The sequence below is a fragment of the Oncorhynchus keta genome, chromosome 26, assembly GCF_023373465.1.
Source record: "Oncorhynchus keta strain PuntledgeMale-10-30-2019 chromosome 26, Oket_V2, whole genome shotgun sequence".
NCBI lineage: Eukaryota > Metazoa > Chordata > Actinopteri > Salmoniformes > Salmonidae > Oncorhynchus > Oncorhynchus keta.
The window spans coordinates 30,299,185-30,322,145 of record NC_068446.1 but is presented as its reverse complement, the minus strand read 5'-3'; the positions used below and the strand labels follow the sequence as shown (position 1 = coordinate 30,322,145).

Here is a 22,961-nt window from a genome sequence, read left to right as displayed (position 1 = left end):
CGCACTAGGGTAAATCTACTTGCTTGTAGTCATCCTTGGTAGTGGATTTGAAGACTCTTTATAATCCTATTTTAGGTCCAGTTAACTGAGATTAGAAGATGTAGTAGTCTACATTTGAGATTTTCAGCGGTGCCACGTAACGTTGAGGTAGAGTGTTCCGACTGCCAAACAGCATTGGTCCATCCGGTCCTCACTACCCTGACGTCACTCTTGGGAACTGTCCTTACAGTGGTGGTGCTGAACAAGATGGCTGTGAGTCGGGGAGCGGAGAGCTGAAGAGGATGAAATATACCTGCCCTCCCTCCCCCCAAATTGATCCTGACTCAGTGGGTGAGAGGGAAAGGTCAGATTTTTGTATTTTTTTTTAATGTCACATAGCAGTGACACGCAATAGCTTAGTTGTGAAGCGGAGCTGATCACGTCCACCTATTTATACAGGCTATAGAGACAGATATCTACTCCGGATTGAAGCTGGTGGACATCTGGGAGCGATCATAGCAAGAGCTAAGAGATGTCATTGCTTTGTGTTGGAGGTAAGCGATAAAAACAAACATATTTCAAGCTTGCGGTAGCCTATTGGCTGTGGAGAGAAATGCTCTTGTTAAGTCGGGTAACCAGCTGCTTCGCGGGCTGTTTTCTTCAATGAATCTCATTGCAGCTGATTCTGCTATAAAATGTATCAATTGTGGTTTCATAAATTAAACGCGTTTTACTAAATGTGATTTAAGTTGGCTGTTAACTGAATAAACTGACAGTAGGTTTGTATTTTGTGGCCAACATTTTATGGTTGTTTAATTGGTCTAATTCTTCTTTTAATTATATGAGTGTCTTCTAGTGATAAAGAAGCGTAATAGGCTATCAATGTCATCATAAACACTTTGATTGTCATAAGCCTATTCACCGTACCAAATTATAATTTGAACAGAATTCGAAAACCTCATATTAGGCCTGTGGTATCAAAATGTCTGATTCGTAGTAGATAGTCCTATTTACCATATCCCCTCACTAGATTTTTGATTAAGGTTAATTGTCTTAGTAGTACAGCAACATTAAAACGAGTGCTTCCCGCTGTGCAGTTTTTGCATGATATCGTTGAACTTGTACGCTTTCTATGATTACATAAAACATTTATAGTTACAGTAACCTCAATGTGGCCATGGATGAGTTACCCATTTTAATGTTCAATAAAAACTCTTACATTAGTTTGTAAGATAGCCTTAACTTTAGGCTATTTACTGTATTACAAAAGTAATATCGAACTGTGTTAGGTTGACAACGCAACCAAATATCAGCATTTAAATGAGATCTAAATCTAATGCTTGGGTAGTTTAATCTGAACCACTGGTTTAATAATATTCTTTAACTTTTGGTTTAGTTGGAGACGTGAATCCAACATAGAATTTGTTAACTTGTTGAGAAGTTCATACTTTTGCAATACAGTAAATAGTGTGATGTTGAATTGTGTTTGGTTGTCAACGCAACCAAATATCAACATAGGAAGGAGATGTATATTTTGTACCGCTGACTTAGTCTGACATTAATTCCAGTTTTTCTGAACCAAACATATCTAAGTTAAAGAATAGGACTAAATCCTATCAAATCAAACTTTAAATGCACTTTAATAAAGTTTGATCTGATTTACTATTCTTTTAACTTTGGTTAATTTTTGGTTGAAATAGGGATGTGAATCCAAGATATTCCTTATTAACTTGAATATTACATTTGACATCAACCAAAGCTTGAAACCCTAGACCTATACATATTGTCTATTTTTTGTTGAACCCTGGGTTGAATTGAAACAGTAGCTGTTGATGACATCGCAAATGCTATAATATTATAGGCCTAAATATTATCATTGATGATATATGACTTAGAGAGAGGGTATGGTTACATTTAATTTGCTCTGCTAAACCTTCCCTTTGGAATGACTTTGATAGCAACAGTGAATATATATTTAGTAATGATATCTCTCAATAATCATTCTCACGATAGCTCATTGGCAGTAGTCAGACAAATATCAAAGCTAAATATGGCTGGGCTTGATTAAAACCCTGGATGGGCAGCCTGGTCTCAGACTAGACGTAACATAGTAAATGTAATCTGAGACACTAAAATTAGGATGATAAATTCCGTTTGGTATGGTTACATAAGACAGAGGGTTACTTAAGGCAATAACGAAAGGAGGGTGGTTGGTCGGGGTGGATGGGTAGGCGAATCTCATCATCAGCATTTCAGCTAATTAAAAACTTTTCAACTAATTACTCCTTTTTTAGCTACTTTGCAACTACTTAGTATGTTAGCTAACCATTCCCCTAACCCTTACCGTAACCATTTTAGCTAACCCTAAACCTAACCATAACCCTTTAACCTAACTCCTAACCGTAAACAAGGGTTGTCTATGTTGAAAATTGCTTACCATTGCTTACCATGATGACATAACTCTGTTGTTGAATTTTGCCCTCAAAACAACAGTTGACGACTTTTTGCAAATCCATGTATTTTCCACAGATTCCACATCGCAACACGTTGACAAATTCCATTGAAATCATGCCGATTCAACCAGTTTGTGCCCAGTGGACTGTGTCGCTTTTGGTCATTTAATGATGATTGCATTCCTTATGACAGCCTTCCTCTTGAGAAATCATGAGTTTCCAAGGAAATGTGCTGAATGTAGCCTTTCAGTGCCGTGACCACAGTAGATTGCCTCTAGCACTAGCCTACTATGTTGAATCAGTGTTGTTGACCATATACCTCTTCTAAAATGATTTGATTGTTTGTGTGAAATACATTTCTCAGCGGATGATAAAAGTGTGTCCAAGAGATTTTACCCTGGGCCATGCGGTATTGGTATCCCTAAGCCATTTACTCTCCCAGTTACTCTCCAAACAAAACACCCAAAAGCAAATGTTTTGTAAGTTTAAAACAGCAAAACCAACAGGGAAAAAAATGGTTGAATCAATATTGTTTCCACCTAATTTCAACAAAACAATTCAGAGTGCTGATGTTGAATCAATGTGCAAAACTGATTGGATTTGCAAATAGTGATCAAGGTAAGGGAATTTAGCCTTTTTCTTCACCCAACTTTTAACTTAAATTCAATGTCATGGTGAAATCTTTTGTTGATTTCAAGTTGAATTCACGTTAGTTGACAATTCAACCAAATTTCAACCAAAACTAGATGTTTAAGTGACATCAGAGCACCTTTGGAATAGTCTTGTAACGCTGAGAGTCTGGAAGCAAGTTCAGGGAGTGAATATTTTATTAAAATAAACAGAACATAATACAAAACAAGACACACTAACAGCACACAGACATGAAACAATCACGCCTGGGGAAGGAACCAAAGGGAGTGACATATATAGGGCAATCAAGGAGGTGAGGGTGATCAAGGAGGGTAATCAAGGAGGTGATGGAGTCCAGGTGATTGTCATTATGCGCTGATGCGTGAACCGATGGTGACAGGTGTGCGCCATAACGAGCAGCCTGGTGACAAGTCTGTTTTTGGGTCAGGTTGTTTGAATATCAGCAGTTTTGTGAATCCTTGTGGGATTCACAAAAGACCTTGTGGGTCTTTTGTGACCCTCTGTAACTTGTCTATTTTAATTTGTTAGTAGCCTGCCTGTTATAGATTAGGGCAGTTCTATGTTATTGTCACACATCAATGTACTATATGTAGAGGTAGAGCAACATGCCACCCTCAGCAAACCAAACCGCCCACTCCAAAGTGTTTGTGACAGGATATGTTCTTGGCACCGTCGTTGTATAAACAAGCTGATTGCACAGATGTCAGGATTGAGACAGATCCCCAGATGTACCCTCAATATCCTCAAGCATTGTTGGCATAGCAACCCTCTATTCTCTGGCATTTGGGTGCTTTCCCATTAGCATTGAGTGTACAGCTATGTCAGTGGTTATTTTTGGTTAACATCCAGTTGCCACGGTGAGCTTGAGAGACTTCACACGGGCATTTCTAGGTCTTTAACACATGTAGATATGGCAGCGACAACAACCCAGGGGAGAGAAGGCGTCCCCACTGTTACCATTTCTTGTAAATGCCTGATTATAACTCGGCCTATGCAGTGCTTTAAGAACGTATTCACACCCCCTGACTTTTTCTAAATTGTGTAGTCCTACAGACTGAATTTAAAATGGATGACACTCAGATTTCGTTTCTCACTGGCCTACACACAATACCCCATAATGTCAGTGGAATTAGTATTATTTTATTATAATGTTTTTACAAATTAATTAAAGAAATAAAAGCTGAAATGTCTTGAGTCAATAAGTATTACATCCCTTTGTTATGGCAAGCCTAAATGTGCTTAACAAGTCACATAACTTCCATGGACTCTGTATGCAATAATAGTGTTGTAAAATATTTTTTGAATGACTACCTCATCTCTGCATGCACCTCACACATACAATTATCTGTAAGGGGCCTCAGTTGAGCAGTGCATTTCAAAAACAGATTCAACCACAAAGACCAGGGAGGTTTTCAAAGAAAGGCACCTATTGGTCAAAATAAAAAGTAGACTTTGAATATCCCTTTGAGCATGGTGAAGTTACTCATTACACTTTGGATGGTGTATCAATAGACCCAGTCACGACAAAGGTACAGGCGTCCTTCCTAACTCAGTTGCCGGAGAGGAAGGAAACTGCTCAGGGATTTCACCATGAGCCCAATGGTGACTTTAAAACAGTTACAGAGTTTAATGGATATGATAGGAGAAAACTGAGGATGGATGAAAAACATTGTAGTAACTCCACAATACTAACCTAATTGACAGAGCGAAAGAAGGAAGCCTGTACAGAATACAAATATTCCAAAACATGTATCCTGTTTGCAACAAGGCACTAAAGTAATACTGCAAAATACTTGGCAAAGACCTAAATACAAAGTGTTATGTTTGGGACAAATCCAATTCAACACATTACTGAGTACCACTTTCCATATTTTCAAGCAGAGTTGTGACTGCATCATGTTATGTGTATGCTTGTAATTGTTTAGTACTGGGGAGTTTTTCAGGGAAAAAAATTATGGAATGGAGCTAACCACTGGCAAAATCCTAGAGGAACACCTGGTTCAGTATGCTTTGCATCAGACACTGGGAGATGAATTCACCTTCCAGCAGGACAATAACCTAAAACACAACACCAAATCTACACTCAAGTTGCTTACCAAGAAGTCAGTGAATGTTCCTGAGTGGCTGAGTTACATTTTGACTTACAGTTGAAGTCGGAAGTTTACATACACCTTAGGCAAATACATTTAAACTCAGTAGAAATTCCCTGTGTTAGGTCAGTTAAGATCACCACTTTATTTTAAGAATGTGAAATGTCAGAATAATAGTAGAGAGAATTATTTATTTCAGCTTTTATTTCTTTCATCACATTCCCAGTGGGTCAGAAGTGTACATACACTCAATTAGAATTTGGTAGCATTGCCTTTAAATTGTTTAACTTGGGTCAAACGTTTCAGGTAGACTTCCACAAGCTTCCCACAATAAGTTGGATGAATTTTGGCCCATTCCTTCTGACAGAGCTGGTGTAACTGAGTCAGGTTTGTAGGCCTCCTTGCACGCACATGAATTTTCAGTTCTGCCCACAAATATTCTATAAGATTGAGGTCAGGGCTTTGTGATGGCCACTACAATACCTTGACTTTGTTGTCCTTAAGCCATTTTGCCACAACTTTGGAAGTATGCTTGGGGTCATTGTCCATTTGGAAGACCCATTTGCGATCAAGCTTTAACTTCCTGACTGATGTCTCGAGATGTTGCTTCAATATATCCACACATTTTCGTCCCTCATGAAGTCATCTATTTTGTGAAGTGCGCCAGTCCCTCCTGCAGCAAAGCACCTCCACAACATGATGCTTCCATCACGTACTTCACGGTTGGGATGGTGTTCTACAGCTTGCAAGCCTCCTCCTTTATCCTCCAAACATAACGATGGTCATTATGGTCAAACAGTTTTATTTTTGTTTCATCAGACCAGAGGACATTTCTCCAAAAAGTATGATCTTTGTCCCCATGTGCAGTTGCAAACCTTGCTGAGCGGCCTTTCAGGTTATGTCGACATAGGACTTGTTTTACTGTGGATATAGATACTTTTGTACCCGTTTCCTCCAGCATCTTCACAAGGTCCTTTGCTGTTGTTCTGTGAGTGATTTGTACTTTTCGCACCAAAGTACGTTTATCTTTAAGAGACAGAATACATCTTCTTCCTGAGCGGTATGACTTCTACGTGATCCCATGATGTTTATACTTGTGTACTATTGTTTATACAGATGAACGTGGTACCTTCAGGCATTTGGAAATTGCTCCCAAGGATGAACCAGACTTGTGGAGGTTTCCAATATATTTTCTGAAGTTTTGGCTGATTTCTTTTGATGTTCTCATGATGTCAAGCAAAGAGGCACTGAGTTTGAAGGTAGGCCTTGAAATACACCCACAGGTACACCTCCAATTGCCTCAAATTATGTCAATTAGCCTATCAGAAGTTTCTAAAGCCATGACATAATTTTCTGGAATTTTCCAAGCAGTTTAAGGGCACAGTCAACTTAGTGTATGTAAACTTCTGACCGACTGGAATTGTAATACAGTGAATTATAAGAGAAATAATCTGTCTGTAAACAATTATTGGAAAAATTACTTGTGTCATGCACAAAGTAGATGCCCTAACTGACTTGCCAAAACTATAGTTTGTTAACAAGAAATTTGTGGAGTGGTTGAAAAACAAGTTTTAATGATTCCAACCTAAGTGTATGTAAACTTCCGACATCAACTGTATATCTACTTGAAAATCTATGGCAACACCTGAAAATGATTGTTTACTGATGATCAACAACCAATTTGACAGAATTTGAAGATTTTTCAAAATAATCATGGGCAAATGTTGCACAATCCAGGTGTGGAAAGCTCTTAGAGACTCACAGTACCAGTCAAAAGTTAGGACGCACCAACTCATTCAATGTTTTTTCTATATTTTTACTATTTTCTACATTGCAGAATAATAGTGAAAACATAAATTTTGAAATAACACATATGGAATCATGTAGTAATGAAAAAAGTGTTAAACAAATCAAAATATATTTTGGATTCTTCAAAGTAGCCACCCTTTGCCTTGATGACAGCTTTGCACACTCTTGGCATTCTCTTAATCAGCTAAACCTGAAATGCTTTTCCAACAGTCTTGAAGGAGTTCCCACATATGCTGAGCACTTATTGGTTGCTTTTTCTTCACTCTGCAGTCCAACTCATCCCAAACCATCTCAATTGGGTTGTTATCAGGACAATGACTCAACACACCTAAAGGACCGACACTGCCCTTACTGCATTTGAGACCTTCAAATGCCTCTTCACCTATGCACCCATCCTTAGGCAGCCAGATTCTACCCTTCCTTTTGTTCTGGAGGTGGATGCATTCGAGGTTGGCGTGGGAGCAGTTCTCTCTCAGCGGGTCGGGACACCTCCCAAATTACACCCATGTGGCTTCTTTTCCAAGAAACTGTCACCTGCTGAGAGGAACTATGATGTCGGGAACCGAGAGCTTCTCGGCATTAAGCTGGCTATCGATGAGTGGTGCTGCTGGTTAGAGGGAGCTCATCACCCATTCCTTGTTCTTACCGACCACCGCAATTTGGAGTACTTAAGAAGTGCTAAGAGGCTCAACCCCAGACAGGCTCCCTGGGCACTCTTCTTCACCTGATTCAACTTCCTAGTCACATACCTGCCCTGCAAGAAAAATGGGAAGGCTGATTCCTTATCCCGTCTATTTGACGCCTCTTTCTCTAACCCAGCTCCCGAGCCCATCCTGCCGCCATCTTGTGTCGTGGGACCCATACAGTGGGAAATCCAAGCAGCCATCCAAGAGGCTCTACGCCACGACCCAGCACCTCCAGGAACCCCTGCAGGCAAGACCTAACTAATGCTGTGGTGCCATACCTCGCTGAGTTCATTGCATCCCAGAATCACCCGGACCACGGAGCTACTGCGCAAGTTCTTGTGGTCATCAGCCGATGTCCAGGATTATGTTCTTTCCTGTCCCGTCTGTGCTTGGGCAAAGAGCCCTCGCCAACTACCTACCGGTAAGCTCAAGCCTTTACCTACACCACACAGACCATAGACCCGTATCGCCATGGATTTCCTCATGGATCTACTGGACTCTTCGGGCCTCATGACTATTTTAGTTGTAGTGGACCGGTTCTCCAAGATGTGCCAACTCATCACCCTTCCGCATCTACCTAATGCCATGGAAATTGCCAAGAGCATTTTCCAACAGGTGTTTGTCTGTATGGGATCCCGGAAGATATTGTTTCGAATCAGGGACATCAGCCTATCCTCTGGATACCATCCCCAAACCAACGGGCAGACGGAACGCCTGAATCAGGAAATGGGGAAGTACCTTCGCCAACACCGCACCCACCAACCACAAGAGTGGAGTCGCTATCTAGCTTGGGCCGAATACACACAGAACTCTCTGGTGCATTCCTCAATCCATCTCATCCCTTTTCAGTGTGTCCTCGGATACTTTTGCAATGCACTGTACCACCCTTACCTTGTCACAGCACAACTGATTGGCTCAAACGCATTAAGAAGGAAAGAAATTCCACAAATGAACTTTTAGCAAGGCACACCTGTTAATGGAAATGCATTCCAGGTGACTACCTCATGAAGCTGGTTGAGAGAATGCCAAGCATGTGCAAAGCTGTTATCAAGGCTTTTGGATTTGTTTAACACTTTTTTGGTTACTACATGATTCCATATGTGTAATTTCATAGTTTTGATGTCTTTACTATTATTCTAAAATGTAGAAAATAATAAAAATAAAGAAAAACCTTCAAATGATTCGGTGTGTTCAAACGTTTGACTGGTACTGTACCTTGAAAGACTCACAGTTCTAATCGCTGCCAAAGATGCTTCTACAAAGTATCGATTCAGGGGTGTGACTACCTATGTAAATGAGATATTGCTGTAGTTCTATTTCATTAAAAAAAAATCTAAAAACATGTTTTTCGCTTTGTCATTATGGGGTATTGTGTGCAGATGGGTGAAAAAAAGACATGATTAATTTTGAATTCAGGCTGTAACACATCAAAATGTGGAGTATGTCAATGGGTATGAATACTTTCTGAAGGCACTGTAGGTCTATTTGCATATCTTCAGATCATTAGTGATAAGGAAGAGGCTTGCTCAGTGCTCTGGGAGAGAGATTCCTAGCTGCATTGTGCCTAGAGTCACATTACCATGTCAAACAGTACACACACACACTTCCTTGCTGTAATGGGCTTGTTTTTAGTTGAGAAACCCTCAGTCATTTCTTCTTCCCAAATGAACATCCACTGAAGCTCTCAGTGTATTCCCCAGCATTGAATGTGTTCAGTGGCACAGCTAGCATGAATAATTCTGTAATCCAATGCAAGGATAATTATCCTGCGCCAGCCGAGGCCTGTTCAGTTCCATATAATCAGACACGATATTACATTATCTCATGCTCTGTTTACGTTCTGAATACATGATGCCTGTATCTTGACACAGAGAAGGCAATAACCAGGCTTCTCTTTGAAAGAGATGCAAGCCCTTGGCTTTAATTTCATTTTTCCATTTCTGTGGATTCAATGTTTTAAAAAAAAATGATGTGCCCTTATTCTTCATAAGGGCGCATTTAATTGGATCCTGTTAAATTATACAGCCTTGACCTTTGATTATGCTTACTATTATCACGTTATAATCCAGATTAATTTCACTATACTCCCCTGAGTATGGGGTGAGTGGGTGACTTAATTTCCCCTTCAGTTAGATAGAATAAGATGAAATGGTGGGATTAATACATTATGTTGTCTCATTCCTACCTTTCAGATCATTTTTATTTTCTAGCTCCTCCTTCTGTTTCTTCATAACTGAGAATTCCTCCGACATTATAGAATTCCTGCAGGTTACAGGTTTGAATTATATTGCTGTTGCTTGCTCTTGGTACAAATACAACTGCTCTGAAGTATGAGGTGCTTGTAAGCTTTTGATTGGAAAATCTCAGGCAATAATACCTTGGCGCTCCTCTGTAGGCCGAGAGCGGCATTATTTGCTGCAAACCCTCCTGCCATCACAGCCAAGATGCTTTAGCATTGTGCCTGTGAGCTGCGTGAGTTCCCCTCTCCCCTCCCCACCACCACCCCCCAACCTCCAATCCGCTACAATTCTTTTTAGTGGTGGAGGTGTTGCGTGGCTCTGCTCTGCTCCTCGCTCGCTTGGCTGCACAGAGAGATTAATGGAGCACAAGAAAAAAGATATACACACACCACATGGCAGGAGGAGAGAGTGGGAGAGAGAGAGAGAGAGAGAGAGAGAGAGAGAGAGAGAGAGAGAGAGAGAGAGAGAGAGAGAGAGAGAGAGAGAGAGAGAGAGAGAGAGAGAGAGAGAGGAGGGCGAGAGAAAGGGGAAATACAGGCAGTGAATCAAGGCTAATGATGGGGAAGGCACTGCGTTGGAGGGTGGGTGGGACATGGTTGGCTGAGGCAGAGGTGTTGAGGAATAGACAGCTGAACAGGCTGGCAGAATGACTGGGTAGAATCCTGGGGGGGATAACAATGGAGCTCAACGTCTCTTTTGTTGTTTGTATTTTGCAGTGTTCTATGGAATCACACCAAAGGGGATAAAGTAGGCTTTTAGATTGACTAATGATATCATGAAAGACTTAGCTCTGAAGTTGGTTAAGTGCATTCTCTAACTCAGGCAACTAACTCAGAGCGAATGGTCTGGGGTCCGCAACATAATTAGAATTTGTACACTGCAAATTGTCCACAACTAAGCCTAAAAAGAGATTGTATTTGAAAATAACACTAATTTCATACCTTCAATACATTGACACACAATCACATCTTTTGTGTGTGTGGGAATACAGATGTCCTAAAAACTTTGTGAAACGGCGCTGCCTGTTAACAACCCCTGGTCTAACTCCTCCTCCCCTGCACACTAGCAGGTTAGATTGATATTCAGATAAAACAAACATCATCCTCAGCTTCTGTTGGAATGAGCTATTTTAAGTACATCAACTATTGTCATGATGCTTTTTTAAAACCTTTATTTTACTAGGCAAGTCAGTTAAGAACAAATTCTTATTTTCAATGACGGCCTAGGAACAGTGGGTTAACTGCCTTGTTCAGGGGCAGAACTACAGATTTTTACCTTGTCAGCTTGGGGATTCAATATCGCAACCTTTCAGTTACAACTAAAATCTTAATTGGCTTCATAATTATGATATGGATTATTCATACAGGTGAGAGGGCTCCAGTTGAACCCATAATTATAGAAAATGGGTTAGTAGATATTCAGCACTCTCCGCACCTGTGCTGCTTGCGGGCATCAGTGTCACGTTCCACTGTGCCCTCAGATAAAATCCTTTGAGGTTCATTTAGCCAACTCTGGGATTCCAAATGAACCACTTTCCTTCTTTTCCTTTTCTTAACTGCAGCTTTTGGAGATGAAGTGAAAGGAGGCGAGCAGTGGGGATTAGATGGAAACCTTTGAATATTAATGCCCTGAACATGGGGGTGCTTGGCATCGGCAGGGCAGGCAGGTGGGCGCGGGATGAATTAATAACGAATGGGCCAGTTGACGTCAGAGTGCGTGATTGAAAAAAATCCTGGTTGCCTAAAGTGAGCCCATAAGAGATGATAGTGGTAACTTTACCTTAACACAGGGTTTACCTTAACACAGGGTTTACCTTAACACAGGGTTTCCTACTGGGTTTCCCCCCCAGTTGGTTATTTGAATCAGCTGTGTAGTTCCAGGGTCCGAAAATAATAAAGCGCTTACCAGGGGGGGCTCCAGAACCGAGTTTGGGAAACCCTGCCTTAACAGACCTGCTTCCATTGTGTCATACAGCCGCACTGTCGGCCTCACTGCCCCCTCCATCCTACCTGTGACTACCTGTGAGTGCACACTAGGGGTGTAGTGCTGCCCCCTCCATCCTACCTGTGACTACCTGTGAGTGCACGCTAGGGGTGTAGTGCTGCCGGAGCAAGGAGGAGCGGCGCTCCCTCACTTCTTTCAATTTGAGAATTCACGGATCTGTTAAAACTATTTCTGGAAGATTCATTCTGATGAAGTTTTAATAAATTATATTTAATTACCACTAAAATTCCATTTTTATTTTATTTATTCTTATTTCACCTTTATTTAACCAGGTAGGCTAGTTGAGCACAAGTTCTCATTTACAACTGCGACCTGGCCAAGATAAAGCGTTAGGATGACAAACCAAATAAATATGTATAGCAGCCTAGAGGTAGGTAAATTATGGTTTCTTCTGTCTTCCGTCTGGCAGTGGTGAGAATGATGATGAACTATAAGCTACATGTGTGCACTGCGAAGACTTGTCGGAGGCTTGATCACTTTGGCAAATCAGAATGTTGAAAATAAATTCTCTGTGCGTCTTCCTTGATGTTCATAAAACTCCCCGAACCCACTCTTGCAAAGTGGAACCCAGAACGATATGTGACCACTTGGCTACGGTGACACTGTTCTGCCGAGGACAGCCAAACTAGAGTGTCCACCTAAAAGCACAAGGAGACTGACCCTCTCTGGAAGTTGCTGTAGCCCTAGTTGGGATATTTAGCCTACATTGGCTATTGGTTGAGACGCCAGGCTTGTTCTAACTTGAAATGTCAGGGTAGGAAATTGTAAATGTGAAATAGGCCAAGTTGGAGATAATAATATATAATAATAATAATAATAATAATAATAATAATAAATAATATATGCCATTTAGCAGACGCTTTTATCCAAAGCGACTTACAGTCTCATGTGTGCATACATTCTACGTATGGGTGGTCCCGGGAATTGAACCCACTACCCACTACCCTGGTGTTACAAGTGCCATGCTCTACCAACTGAGCTACAGATAATAATGCATTTAGGTTGTAGTTTATTGAGATGCACGACTACACCACACCAAAACTAGATTTTATTGCTGTTTTAATACTTCCTTCATTTCTTTGCAGTAATTAGGTTCACTACTTTGTCAGTTGATTTGGTAGCATGTTTAAGCTATGCTAATACATTATATGAATTAATAGTTCACCTCTCTGTTTTCTTTTATTCTGTAATGGGGTAAATTGTAGCCATGTGTTCAAGCTAATCAAAGAAAAGTTTATTTACAATACAGAGTGTAAGCTACAGCAATAAAGCTGTCCTCACAAACAGTGCAATGATACTAAGATATATGTATTTGTATTTACATTAGGCTATAGCCTACAAATAGCTAGCTGTACCACATAGTCGTATGTCTATTAGGCTATAGGCCCACCTCAAATTATTGTTGTTTGTTCCTGAACTGACCGAACGGCAGAGCTATCCGTAAGCTGTCCTTCAGCACCACACATTTGTTCAACGTCATTGCATGATCCTGGCGCTGTCCTTTCAGCACCCCGAATGACTCTCCAATCGCTTAAAATGACATCTCATCAAGATCTGTTGCCTACGCTTAATAGGCCTACTCATCACTTATTGTTATTATTATTACAAATAGAAGATTATCACTTCTCACAATGGTGCTAGTTTAGTAAAGTTAGATCAAAGGTGAATCAATGTCTCGCAAGATCACATAAAGATTCATTAGTATTTTAAATAATAGAACCAAATATAATAGCATAGCATAGTAGGCCTATAACGTTACTGTTACACCAAAAACACCTGCTTATTTCTAACAAGATTTTCAGATGGTTAGCTAAAGCAGAATAGTCCATGTCTGGGCATAGGCAGACGTGGCAATTGGAGGATGCATATTATGTTTATTCTATAATGATAGGCTATTCGCTAGGCTACAAACTTTGATGACGTCATTTAAAAAACAGTTTTGCCCTCAATCACATAAAAAAATAGAACACTACCCCACTGGTGCAAGCACGCACCTCTCTGAACCACTCTCGTCTGAGCATAATGCTGAGAGCCTTCCACATCTGTTGACTAATGCAGATCTAGGCATTCTGACATCAGAGGGAGTGCATTCCACTTCTCCTCCTATGAAATGCCAGGGTCTTGTCAATCACTCACAAACCCCACATGTGCTGATTTGCATATGTTGATTATATGCATATTGCATATTGGGCTCCAGAGTGGCACAGCGGTCTAAGGCACTGCATCTCAGTTTTAGAGGCGTCACTACAGACCCTAGTTCGATTCCAGGCTGTATTACAACCGGCCGTGATTGGGAGTCTCATAGGACGGCGCACAGTTGGCCCAGCGTTGTCCGGATTAGGGCTTGGCCAGGGTAGGCCGTCATTGTAAATCAGAAGTTGTTATTTTAACTGACTTGCCTAGTTAAAAATTAAAAATACATTAAAAAAATTATAAATACAAATCTAAATCACAAAGTGACACTGTCTATGCAGAAAACCTTTTCAGTCCAGAGAGATGTGGGTTATTAATAGGTTTGATTGTAGAAACCTGAATTTCTAGATTGATTGACCCATTAAACACATTACGGTATGGCTCATGCTTTGTTTCTCTCGGTCTGTTTTGCAGTGAAGAAAGCCAAACTCGATGGGGCCCAAGGTGAGTCAAGACATGTTTGTCCATGTTTGACTTAGTATTAAAAGTCTTAGAAACACTGGTTTGTTTTACAATAAGACTGGTATTCCTTGATGTTCCCCAGAGAAGTTTAACACCTACGTGACGCTGAAAGTGCAGAACGTCAAGAGCACCACCATCACTGTGCGTGGTGCCCAGCCATGCTGGGAGCAGGACTTCATGTTGTGAGTCTTCTTCTTCCTTTTCTCCTTATTTCTTCTCATTTTCCTCCTCATCTTCCTTGGCTCTCCCCCTCTTTGTCTTTAGTCCTCATCTTATCTCTCTCTCTCTCTCTCTCTCTCTCTCTCTCTCACTCACTCACTCACTCACTCACTCACTCACTCACTCACTCACTCACTCACTCACTCACTCACTCACTCACTCACTCACTCACTCACTCACTCACTCACTCACTCACTCACTCACTCACTCACCACCCACCCGGCTCTATACGCTTCCTTCCTGCTAGAATTCACATATTCTTTTCCTTGTATGAAATAATACTGGTCTCCTCCACTCTGTCTTATTGACCTCACCTTTTCCCTTCAGACAGCTCTCTGTGTCTCAGTGACTCACATCCACCACAGGCTGAATCATATTGTCTCTCTGTTCTATTGGATTATAGCTGGTTGCTCTCATGGCATATACAGTGCCTTCAGAAAGTATTCACACCCCTTGATTTACAAAGTGGGATTAAAATGGATTTAATTGTCATTGTCAACAATCTACCCAAAATACTCTGGAATGTCAAGAAAAATTCTAACATTTGTAAAAAATAAAATAAAAATAAAGTGAAAATGAAACACTAATATATCTTGATTAGATAAGTATTCAACCCCCTGAGTCAATACATGTTAAAATCCCCTTTGGCAGCGATTACAGATTTCTAGTCCAACTCAGGAGGGCTCACCATCCATCGCTTCATCGCTTCTTTTTCACAGAATCATGGCTCTCTCCAGATATACTGTCCACGTCCGTACAGCCAGCTGGGTTCTCAGTACATTGCGCAGACAGGAATAAATAACTCTCCGGGAAGAAGAAGAGCGGTGGTGTATGTTTCATGATTAACAACTCATGGTGTGATTGTGACGTACAGTAATTCAAGTCCTTTTGTTCACCCGACCTAGAATACCTCACAATCAAATGTCGACCGCATAAACCTGCCAAGAGAATTATCTTCGGTTATAGTCACAGCTGTGAATATTCCCCCTCAAGCCGATACCATGACGGCTCTCAAGGAACTACACTGGACTTTATGCAAACTGGAAACCACATATCCGGAGGCCGCATTTATTGTAACTGGGGAATTTAACAAAGCAAATTTGAGGAAAACGTTCCCGAAGTTCTACCAACACATTGACTGTAGTACTCGGGAAAACAATCGGCCACTGCTATTATTTCTTCCAGGATTTGTACAAGGCCCTCCCCCGCCCTCCCTTCGGCAAATCAGATCATGATTCTATTTTGCTCCTCCCTTCCTATAGACAGAAACTCAAACAGGAAGTACCCGTGCTAAGGTCTATTCAACACTTCAAGATTGATTTTTATTACTCGGACTGGGATATGTTCTGGGTAGCCTCGGATAACAACATTGATGTTGTATACGTGTATACGGACACAGTGACTGAGTTCATCAGGAAGTTTATAGGGGATGTTGTTCTCACTGTGACTATTAAAACCTACCCAAACCAGAAACCGTGGAGAGATGGCACCATTCATACAAAACTGAAAGCGCAAACCACCGCATTTAACCATGGCAAGGTGACTGGGAATATAGTTGAATACAAACAGTGTAGTTATTCCCTCCGTAAGGCAATCAAACAGGCAAAACGTCAGTACAGAGACAAAGTGGAGTCTCAATTCAACGGCTCAGACACGAGACGTATGTGGCAGACAATCGCAGATTACAAAGGAAAAACAAAGCTACAGCGATGACATGCTCCCAGACAAACTAGATGTGTGTGACAGACAATCATGGATTACAAAGGAAAAACCAGCCACGTCGCGCACAGCGCCTGGTATGGCAACTGCACCGCCTGCAACCGCAGGGCTCTCCAGAGGGTGGAGTGGTCTGTCCATCGTATCACCGCAGGCACACTGCCTGCCCTCCAGGACACCTACAGCACCCAATGTTACAGGAAGGCCAAAAAGACATTAGCCACACGAGCCATGGGTTGTTCACCTCACTATCATCCAGAAGGCGAGGTCAGTACAAATGCATCAAAGCCGGGACCGAGAGACTAAAAAACAGCTTCTATCTCAAGGCCATCAAACTTAAATAGCCATTCCTGGCCGGCTACCACCCAGTTTATTTAACCCTGCGTCTTAGAGGCTGCTGCCCTATAGTATATTCATAGACATGGAATCCCTGATCAGTTTAATAATGAAACACTAGTCACTTTAAATAATATTTACATACTGCTTTACTTATTTGTATATCATACTCATTTGTATATCATATGTATATACTGTGTTCTATTCTACTGTATTTTTAGTCAATGCCACTCCACTCCATGGCTCGTCCTAATATTTATATATTTCTTAATTCCATTATTTTACTTTTAGATTTGCATGTATTGTTATGAATTGTTAGATATTACTACACTGTTGGAGCTAGGAACACAAGCATTTCGCTACACCCGCAATAACATCTGCTAAATATGTGTATATGACCAATACAATTTGATTAGAGTATTTCTGGGTAAGTCTCTAATAGGTTTGTGTAGCACATGGGGATGTGTGAAACCTACTCTTCAGCTTGAAGTGTTCCCACTTGCTCCAGCGAATAGCTAGCTTTTTGCGCGGCGCCAACTGTCAAGACACCCCAGGAGGGCGGTAATGTGTGCTAGCAAGGCAGAGATGTACTCGCTAAGCAACCAGTGCAACGTCCTTTACATTTGCACACCTTTATTGTACAATATTTGCACATTATTATTTTTTAATTTCTTCAAGCTCTGTCAAGTTGGTTGTTGATCATTGCTAGACAAACATTTTAAAGCTCCTTTGTTTTGCTGATGTTGAAGGAGAGGTTATTTTCCTGGCACCACTCCATAGTCAAGCATCACCACCATGCTTGAAAATATGTGTTGTGTTGGATTTGCCCCAAACATAATGCTTTGTATTTGGTGTATCTTCTTGTCTAAGAAATACTAAAGAAAATAACTGTTCTTTAAAACATAAATCCTTCTTTATTCGAGTTAACTCGGAGCCGTACATGTGTAGTGCATTGAGCTGGGATCTCCTGCTCTCCCACTGCTGTGAGTGGGCTGTGCGTCCCCTAAGTGGTCATGTGGCCTCCGATTCAATCTGCAACAGTATTCACGACATAAAGTTAATTTTGTTTCCAATTTTTTTTTGCCGTTTTACTTTAATGCCATTATTGCAAACATGATGCATGTTCTGTACGGGATTCCTTCTGTTCAGTCTTGTGGAGTAACTACAATGTTGTTGATCCATCCTCAGTTTTCTCCTATCACAGCCATAAAACTCTGTAACTGTTTCAATGTCACCATTGACCTCATGGTGAAATCCCTGAGCGATTTTCTTCCTCTCTGGCAACTGAGTGCCTGTATCTCAAAGAAATAGTGAATGAAGCTAATTGTATCCTCTATTGCTCTTTCTACCACGATATACGCTTGCTCTTATTCCAGAATGCACACCAGATATACTCTGGCATTATGTGGCTGAGCGATGAAGAGAAACTGAAATGTTTTTTTGTCCATTGTGCATTTCCGTTTGCATAATATTTAGATAAGGTCTGGAATAAAAGAAAAAGGGCGACCTATAATTAAATTATACAAATATTTAGCTTAGATTGTGTATAGGCTTGTTTCCCACACTAATCTTCTATTTGTACCAGACTGGGTTCAAATGCCTTATGTTTCATTTTTCTGTATATGTTATTTATGTATGTATGTATGTATGTATGTATGTATGTATGTATGTATGTATGTATGTATGTATGTATGTATGTATGTATGTATGTATGTATGTATGTATGTATGTATGTATGTATGTATGTATGTATGTGCAGTGGGGAGAACAAGTATTTGATACACTGCCGATTTTGCAGGTTTTCCCTACTTACAAAGCATGTAGAGGTCTGTAATTTTTGTCATAGGTACACTTCAACTGTGAAGACGGAATCTAAAACAAAAATCCAGAAAATCACATTGTATGATTTTTAAGTAATTCATTTACATTTTATTGCATGACATAAGTATTTGATCACCAACCAACCAGTAAGAATTCCGGCTCTCACAGACCTGTTAGTCTTTCTTTAAGAAGCCTTCCTGTTCTCCACTCATTGCCTGTATTAACTGCACCTGTTTGAACTTGTTACCTGTATAAAAGACACCTGTCCACACACTCAATCAAACAGACTCCAACCTCTCCACAATGGCCAAGACCAGAGAGCTGTGTAAGGACATCAGGGATAAAATGGTAGACCTGCACAAGGCTGGGATGGGCTACAGGACAATAGGCAAGCAGCTTGGTGAGAAGGCAACAACTGTTGGCACAATTATAAAAAAATGGAAGAAGTTCAAGATGACGGTCAATCACCCTCGGTCTGGGGCTCCATGCAAGATCTCACCTCGTGGGGCATCAATGATCATGAGGAAGGTGAGGGATCAGCCCAGAACTACACGGCAGGACCTGGACATGAAGAGAGCTGGGACCACAGTCTCAAAGAAAACGATTAGTAACACACTACGCCGTCATGGATTAAAATCCTGCAGCGCACGCAAGGTCCCCCTACTCAAGCCAGTGCATGTCCAGGCCCGTCTGAAGTTTGCCAATGACCATCTGGATGATCCAGAGGAGGAATGGGAGACGGTCATGTGGTCTGATGAGACAAAAATAGAGCTTTTTGGTCTAAACTCCACTCGTCGTGTTTGGAGGAAGAAGAAGGATGAGTACGACCCCAAGAACACCATCCTAACCGCATGGAGGTGGAAACATCATTTTTTGGGGATGCTTTTCTGCAAAGGGGACAGGACCACTGCACCGTATTGAGGGGAGGATGGATGAGGCCATGTATTGCGAGATCTTGGCCAACAACCTCCTTCCCTCAGTAAGAACATTGAAGATGGGTCGTGGCTGGGGTCTTCCAGCATGAAACACACAGCCATGGCAACTAAGGAGTGGCTCCGTAAGAAGCATCTCAAGGTCCTGGAGTGGCCTAGCCAGTCTCCAGAACTGAACCCAATAGAAAATCTTTTGAGGGAGCTGAAAGTCCGTATTGCCCAGCGACAGGATCTGGAGAAGGTCTGTATGGAGGAGTGGGCCAAAATCCCTGCTGCAGTGTGTGCAAACCTGGTCAAGAACTACAGGAAACGTATGATCTCTGTAATTGCAAAGGTTTCTGTACCAAATATTAAGTTCTGCTTTTCTGATGTATCAAATACTTATGTCATGCAATAAAATGCAAATGAATTCCTTAAAAATCATACAATGTGATTTTCTGGATTTTTGTTTTAGATTCCGTCTCTCACAACAACCTCTCCCTCAATGTGAGCAAGTCAAGGAAGCTGATCATGAACTACAGCAAAAGGCGGGCTGAACAGGCCCCCATTAATATCGATGGGGCTGTAGTGGAGCGGGTTGAGAGTTTCAAGTTCCTTGGTGTCCATTATCATGGTCCAAACGCACCAAGACAGTCGTGAAAAGGTCACAACAACATCTTTTCCGCTCAGGAGACTGAAAAGATGTGGATCCTCAGATCCTCCAAAAGTTCTATAGCTGCACCATCGAGAGCATCTTGACAGGTTGCTTCACCGCCTGGTATGGCAATTGATCAGAGGGTAGTGCGTACGGACCAGTACCGGGGCCAAGCTTCCTGCCATCCAGGATGAGGAAAGCCCCAAAAAATTGTCAGAGACTCCAGTCACCCAAGTCATAGACTGTTTTCTCTGCTTCCGCACGGTAGGCCACTTCTACCCCCAAGCCAAGCCATGGTACCAGAGCGCCAAGTCTAGGACGAAAAGGCTCCTTAACAACTTCTACCCCCAAGCCATAAGACTACAGAATTATTCATCAAATGGCCATCCATTCTTTTACACTGCTGCTACTTGCTGTTTATTATCTCTGCACAGTCACCCCTACCTACATGCACAAATGACCTCGACTAACCTGTACCTGCTCTATGGATATAATTATTGTTTGGATAACCTTTATTATTATGTATTGATTTTGATGTATTTTTTTAATTCATTTTTTATGCGATGCACACTGGCGATTTGACACAAAAATAAAATGTAATTTATTCATATATTCATTTCATTTCATTCATTCATTCATTCATGTAGTGACTGGGTGTGTTGATACACCATCCAAAGTGTAATTAATAACTTCACCATGCCCAAAGGCATATTCAATGTCTGCTTTTTTCCCTCCCATCTATAAATAGGCGCCTTTCTTTATGAAGCATTGGAAAACCTCCCTGTCCTTTGTGGATGAATCTGTGTTTGAAATTCACTGCTCGACTGAGGGACCATACAGACAGTTGGATGTGTGGTAAAGAGATGAGATAGTCATTCAAAAATGATAATAATAATAACACTGTTATTGCACACATAGTGACTCGTTAAGCACATTTTTACTCCTGAACTTATTTAGGCTTGACATAACAAAGGGGTTGAATACTTATTGACTCAAGACATTTCAGCTTTTAATTTTTAATACATTTGTAAACAAAATATGGAAAAAGTCAAGGGGTGTGAATACTTTCTGAAGGCGCTGTAAAATTCATTTCTTTGTGAGATGGGTTATATCGGTGGGTTATATTGTTTCATTTCCTCATCGCGTCTCTTGTTGTCTCATACTCTTTCTCTATCTCTCTTTCTGCCCTGCCATCCTCTCTCATACCTCGCCATCTCTCTCTCTCTCTCTCTCTCTCTCTCTCTCTCTCTCTCTCTCTCTAGTGAGATCAACAGGCTGGATCTGGGGCTGACAGTGGAGGTGTGGAACAAAGGGTTAATCTGGGACACCATGGTGGGCACCTTGTGGATCCCCTTGGAAAACATCCGCCAGTCTGATGAGGTACGGTATGCCCCCCCTGGCGCCCCCCCTCTCCTCCCCCACCACACCTCACCCTCCTGGGTGTACAAGGTGTTTTACAAGCAGCACATCTGAGGCTCAGACACAAGTACATCACAACACTAGACTGATACTGTTTGTTGTCACATCATTTCAAAGTGTTTAAGGTGGAACACAATTCATATCAGGGATGAAAGGAGTTTAAGGCAGGGCTCCAGACTGTGACCATTTATTCACATTTTGCTACCCTATAACTCGTTTTTTCCCCTCATACCCCATACTGCCAAAGCAAAAACAGGTTTATTTCAATTTTAGCACATTTATTCAAATTAAAAACGGAAATATTAAATCAAATTGTATTGGTCACATGGTTAGCAGATGTTATTGCGAGTGTAGCAAAATGCTTGTGCTTCTAGTTCAGTGCAGCAATATCTAACAAGTAATATCTAACAATTCCACAAAAAATACCTAATACACACAAATCTAAGTAAAGGGATGGAATAAGTACATATAATATGTACATGTAAATATATAGATGAGCAATGACCGAGCGGCCTAGCCAAGATGCAATAGATGGTATAAAATACAGTATATAGATATCGGATGAGTAATGCAAGATATGTAAACATCATTATAGTGGCATTAATAAAGTGACTAGTGATCCATTTGTTAGAGTGGACAATGATTTCAAGTCTGTATGTAGGCAGCAGCCTCTCTGTGTCATTGATGGCTGTTTAACAGTCTGATAGCCTTGAGATAGAAGCAATTCTTCAGTCCCTGCTTTGATGCACCTGTACTGACCTCGCCTTCTGGATGATAGCGGGGGGAGCCTTCCTGTGACATCGGGTGCTGTAGGTGTCCTGGAGGGCAGGTTTTTTGCCCCCGGTGATGCATTGTGCAGACCGCACCACTCTCCTGGAGAGCCCTGCGGTTGAGGGAGGCGCAGTTGCCGTACCAGGCGGTGATACAGCCCGACAGGATGCTCTCAATTGTGCATCTGTAAAAGTTTTTGAGGGTTTTAGAGCAGTAAAAATAATCGTTTTGTCATAGCTGTGGTATACAGCCTGATATACCATGGCTGTCAGCCATGCACGTAAAGGTGAAGGCAAATTCATCCCTATTGTCATGACGTTGCCCTCTTTGGGTACAGCGAGCACCATCCCCCGCTCTCTGCTTCTACAACCAGACTGCTGTGGTCAGAGTGAAGTCGTAAATTCCTAGGGAAGTCCTTGCCACATGGCCACACAGTATAGATATAAAGTTTCATAGAGAACAAAGGAATTTCTTCCACCTCACAGAACTTGAGGTCCGAACAACGTTTACGTTCCGGAGAAAGTATAAAAGATCGGTGAAGAATCC

At 41.3% G+C, this 22,961-nt stretch overlaps 1 protein-coding gene across 5 annotated transcripts in view; it reads left to right on the top strand.

Annotated features, from left to right (window-relative positions):
- Window positions 1–214: 214 nt before the first annotated feature.
- LOC118358677 (protein unc-13 homolog A-like) overlaps window positions 215–22,961 on the top strand; it is a 101,200-nt gene continuing 78,453 nt past the window's right edge. For 4 of the 5 annotated variants that reach the window (XR_008080212.1, XR_008080213.1, XR_008080214.1 and 1 more), the window contains exons 1-4: window positions 234–533; window positions 14,520–14,549; window positions 14,650–14,749; window positions 21,488–21,605. Coding sequence is in view for 2 of the 5 variants with exons in the window: in XM_052480532.1 (XP_052336492.1) it covers window positions 512–533; window positions 14,520–14,549; window positions 14,650–14,749; window positions 21,488–21,605 (270 nt within the window). In the remaining 3 variants the exon portion in view is untranslated. Of the gene's footprint in view, window positions 534–14,519; window positions 14,550–14,649; window positions 14,750–21,487; window positions 21,606–22,961 lie in introns of all 5 variants that reach the window. The other variant, XM_052480533.1, reaches the window with a different exon arrangement.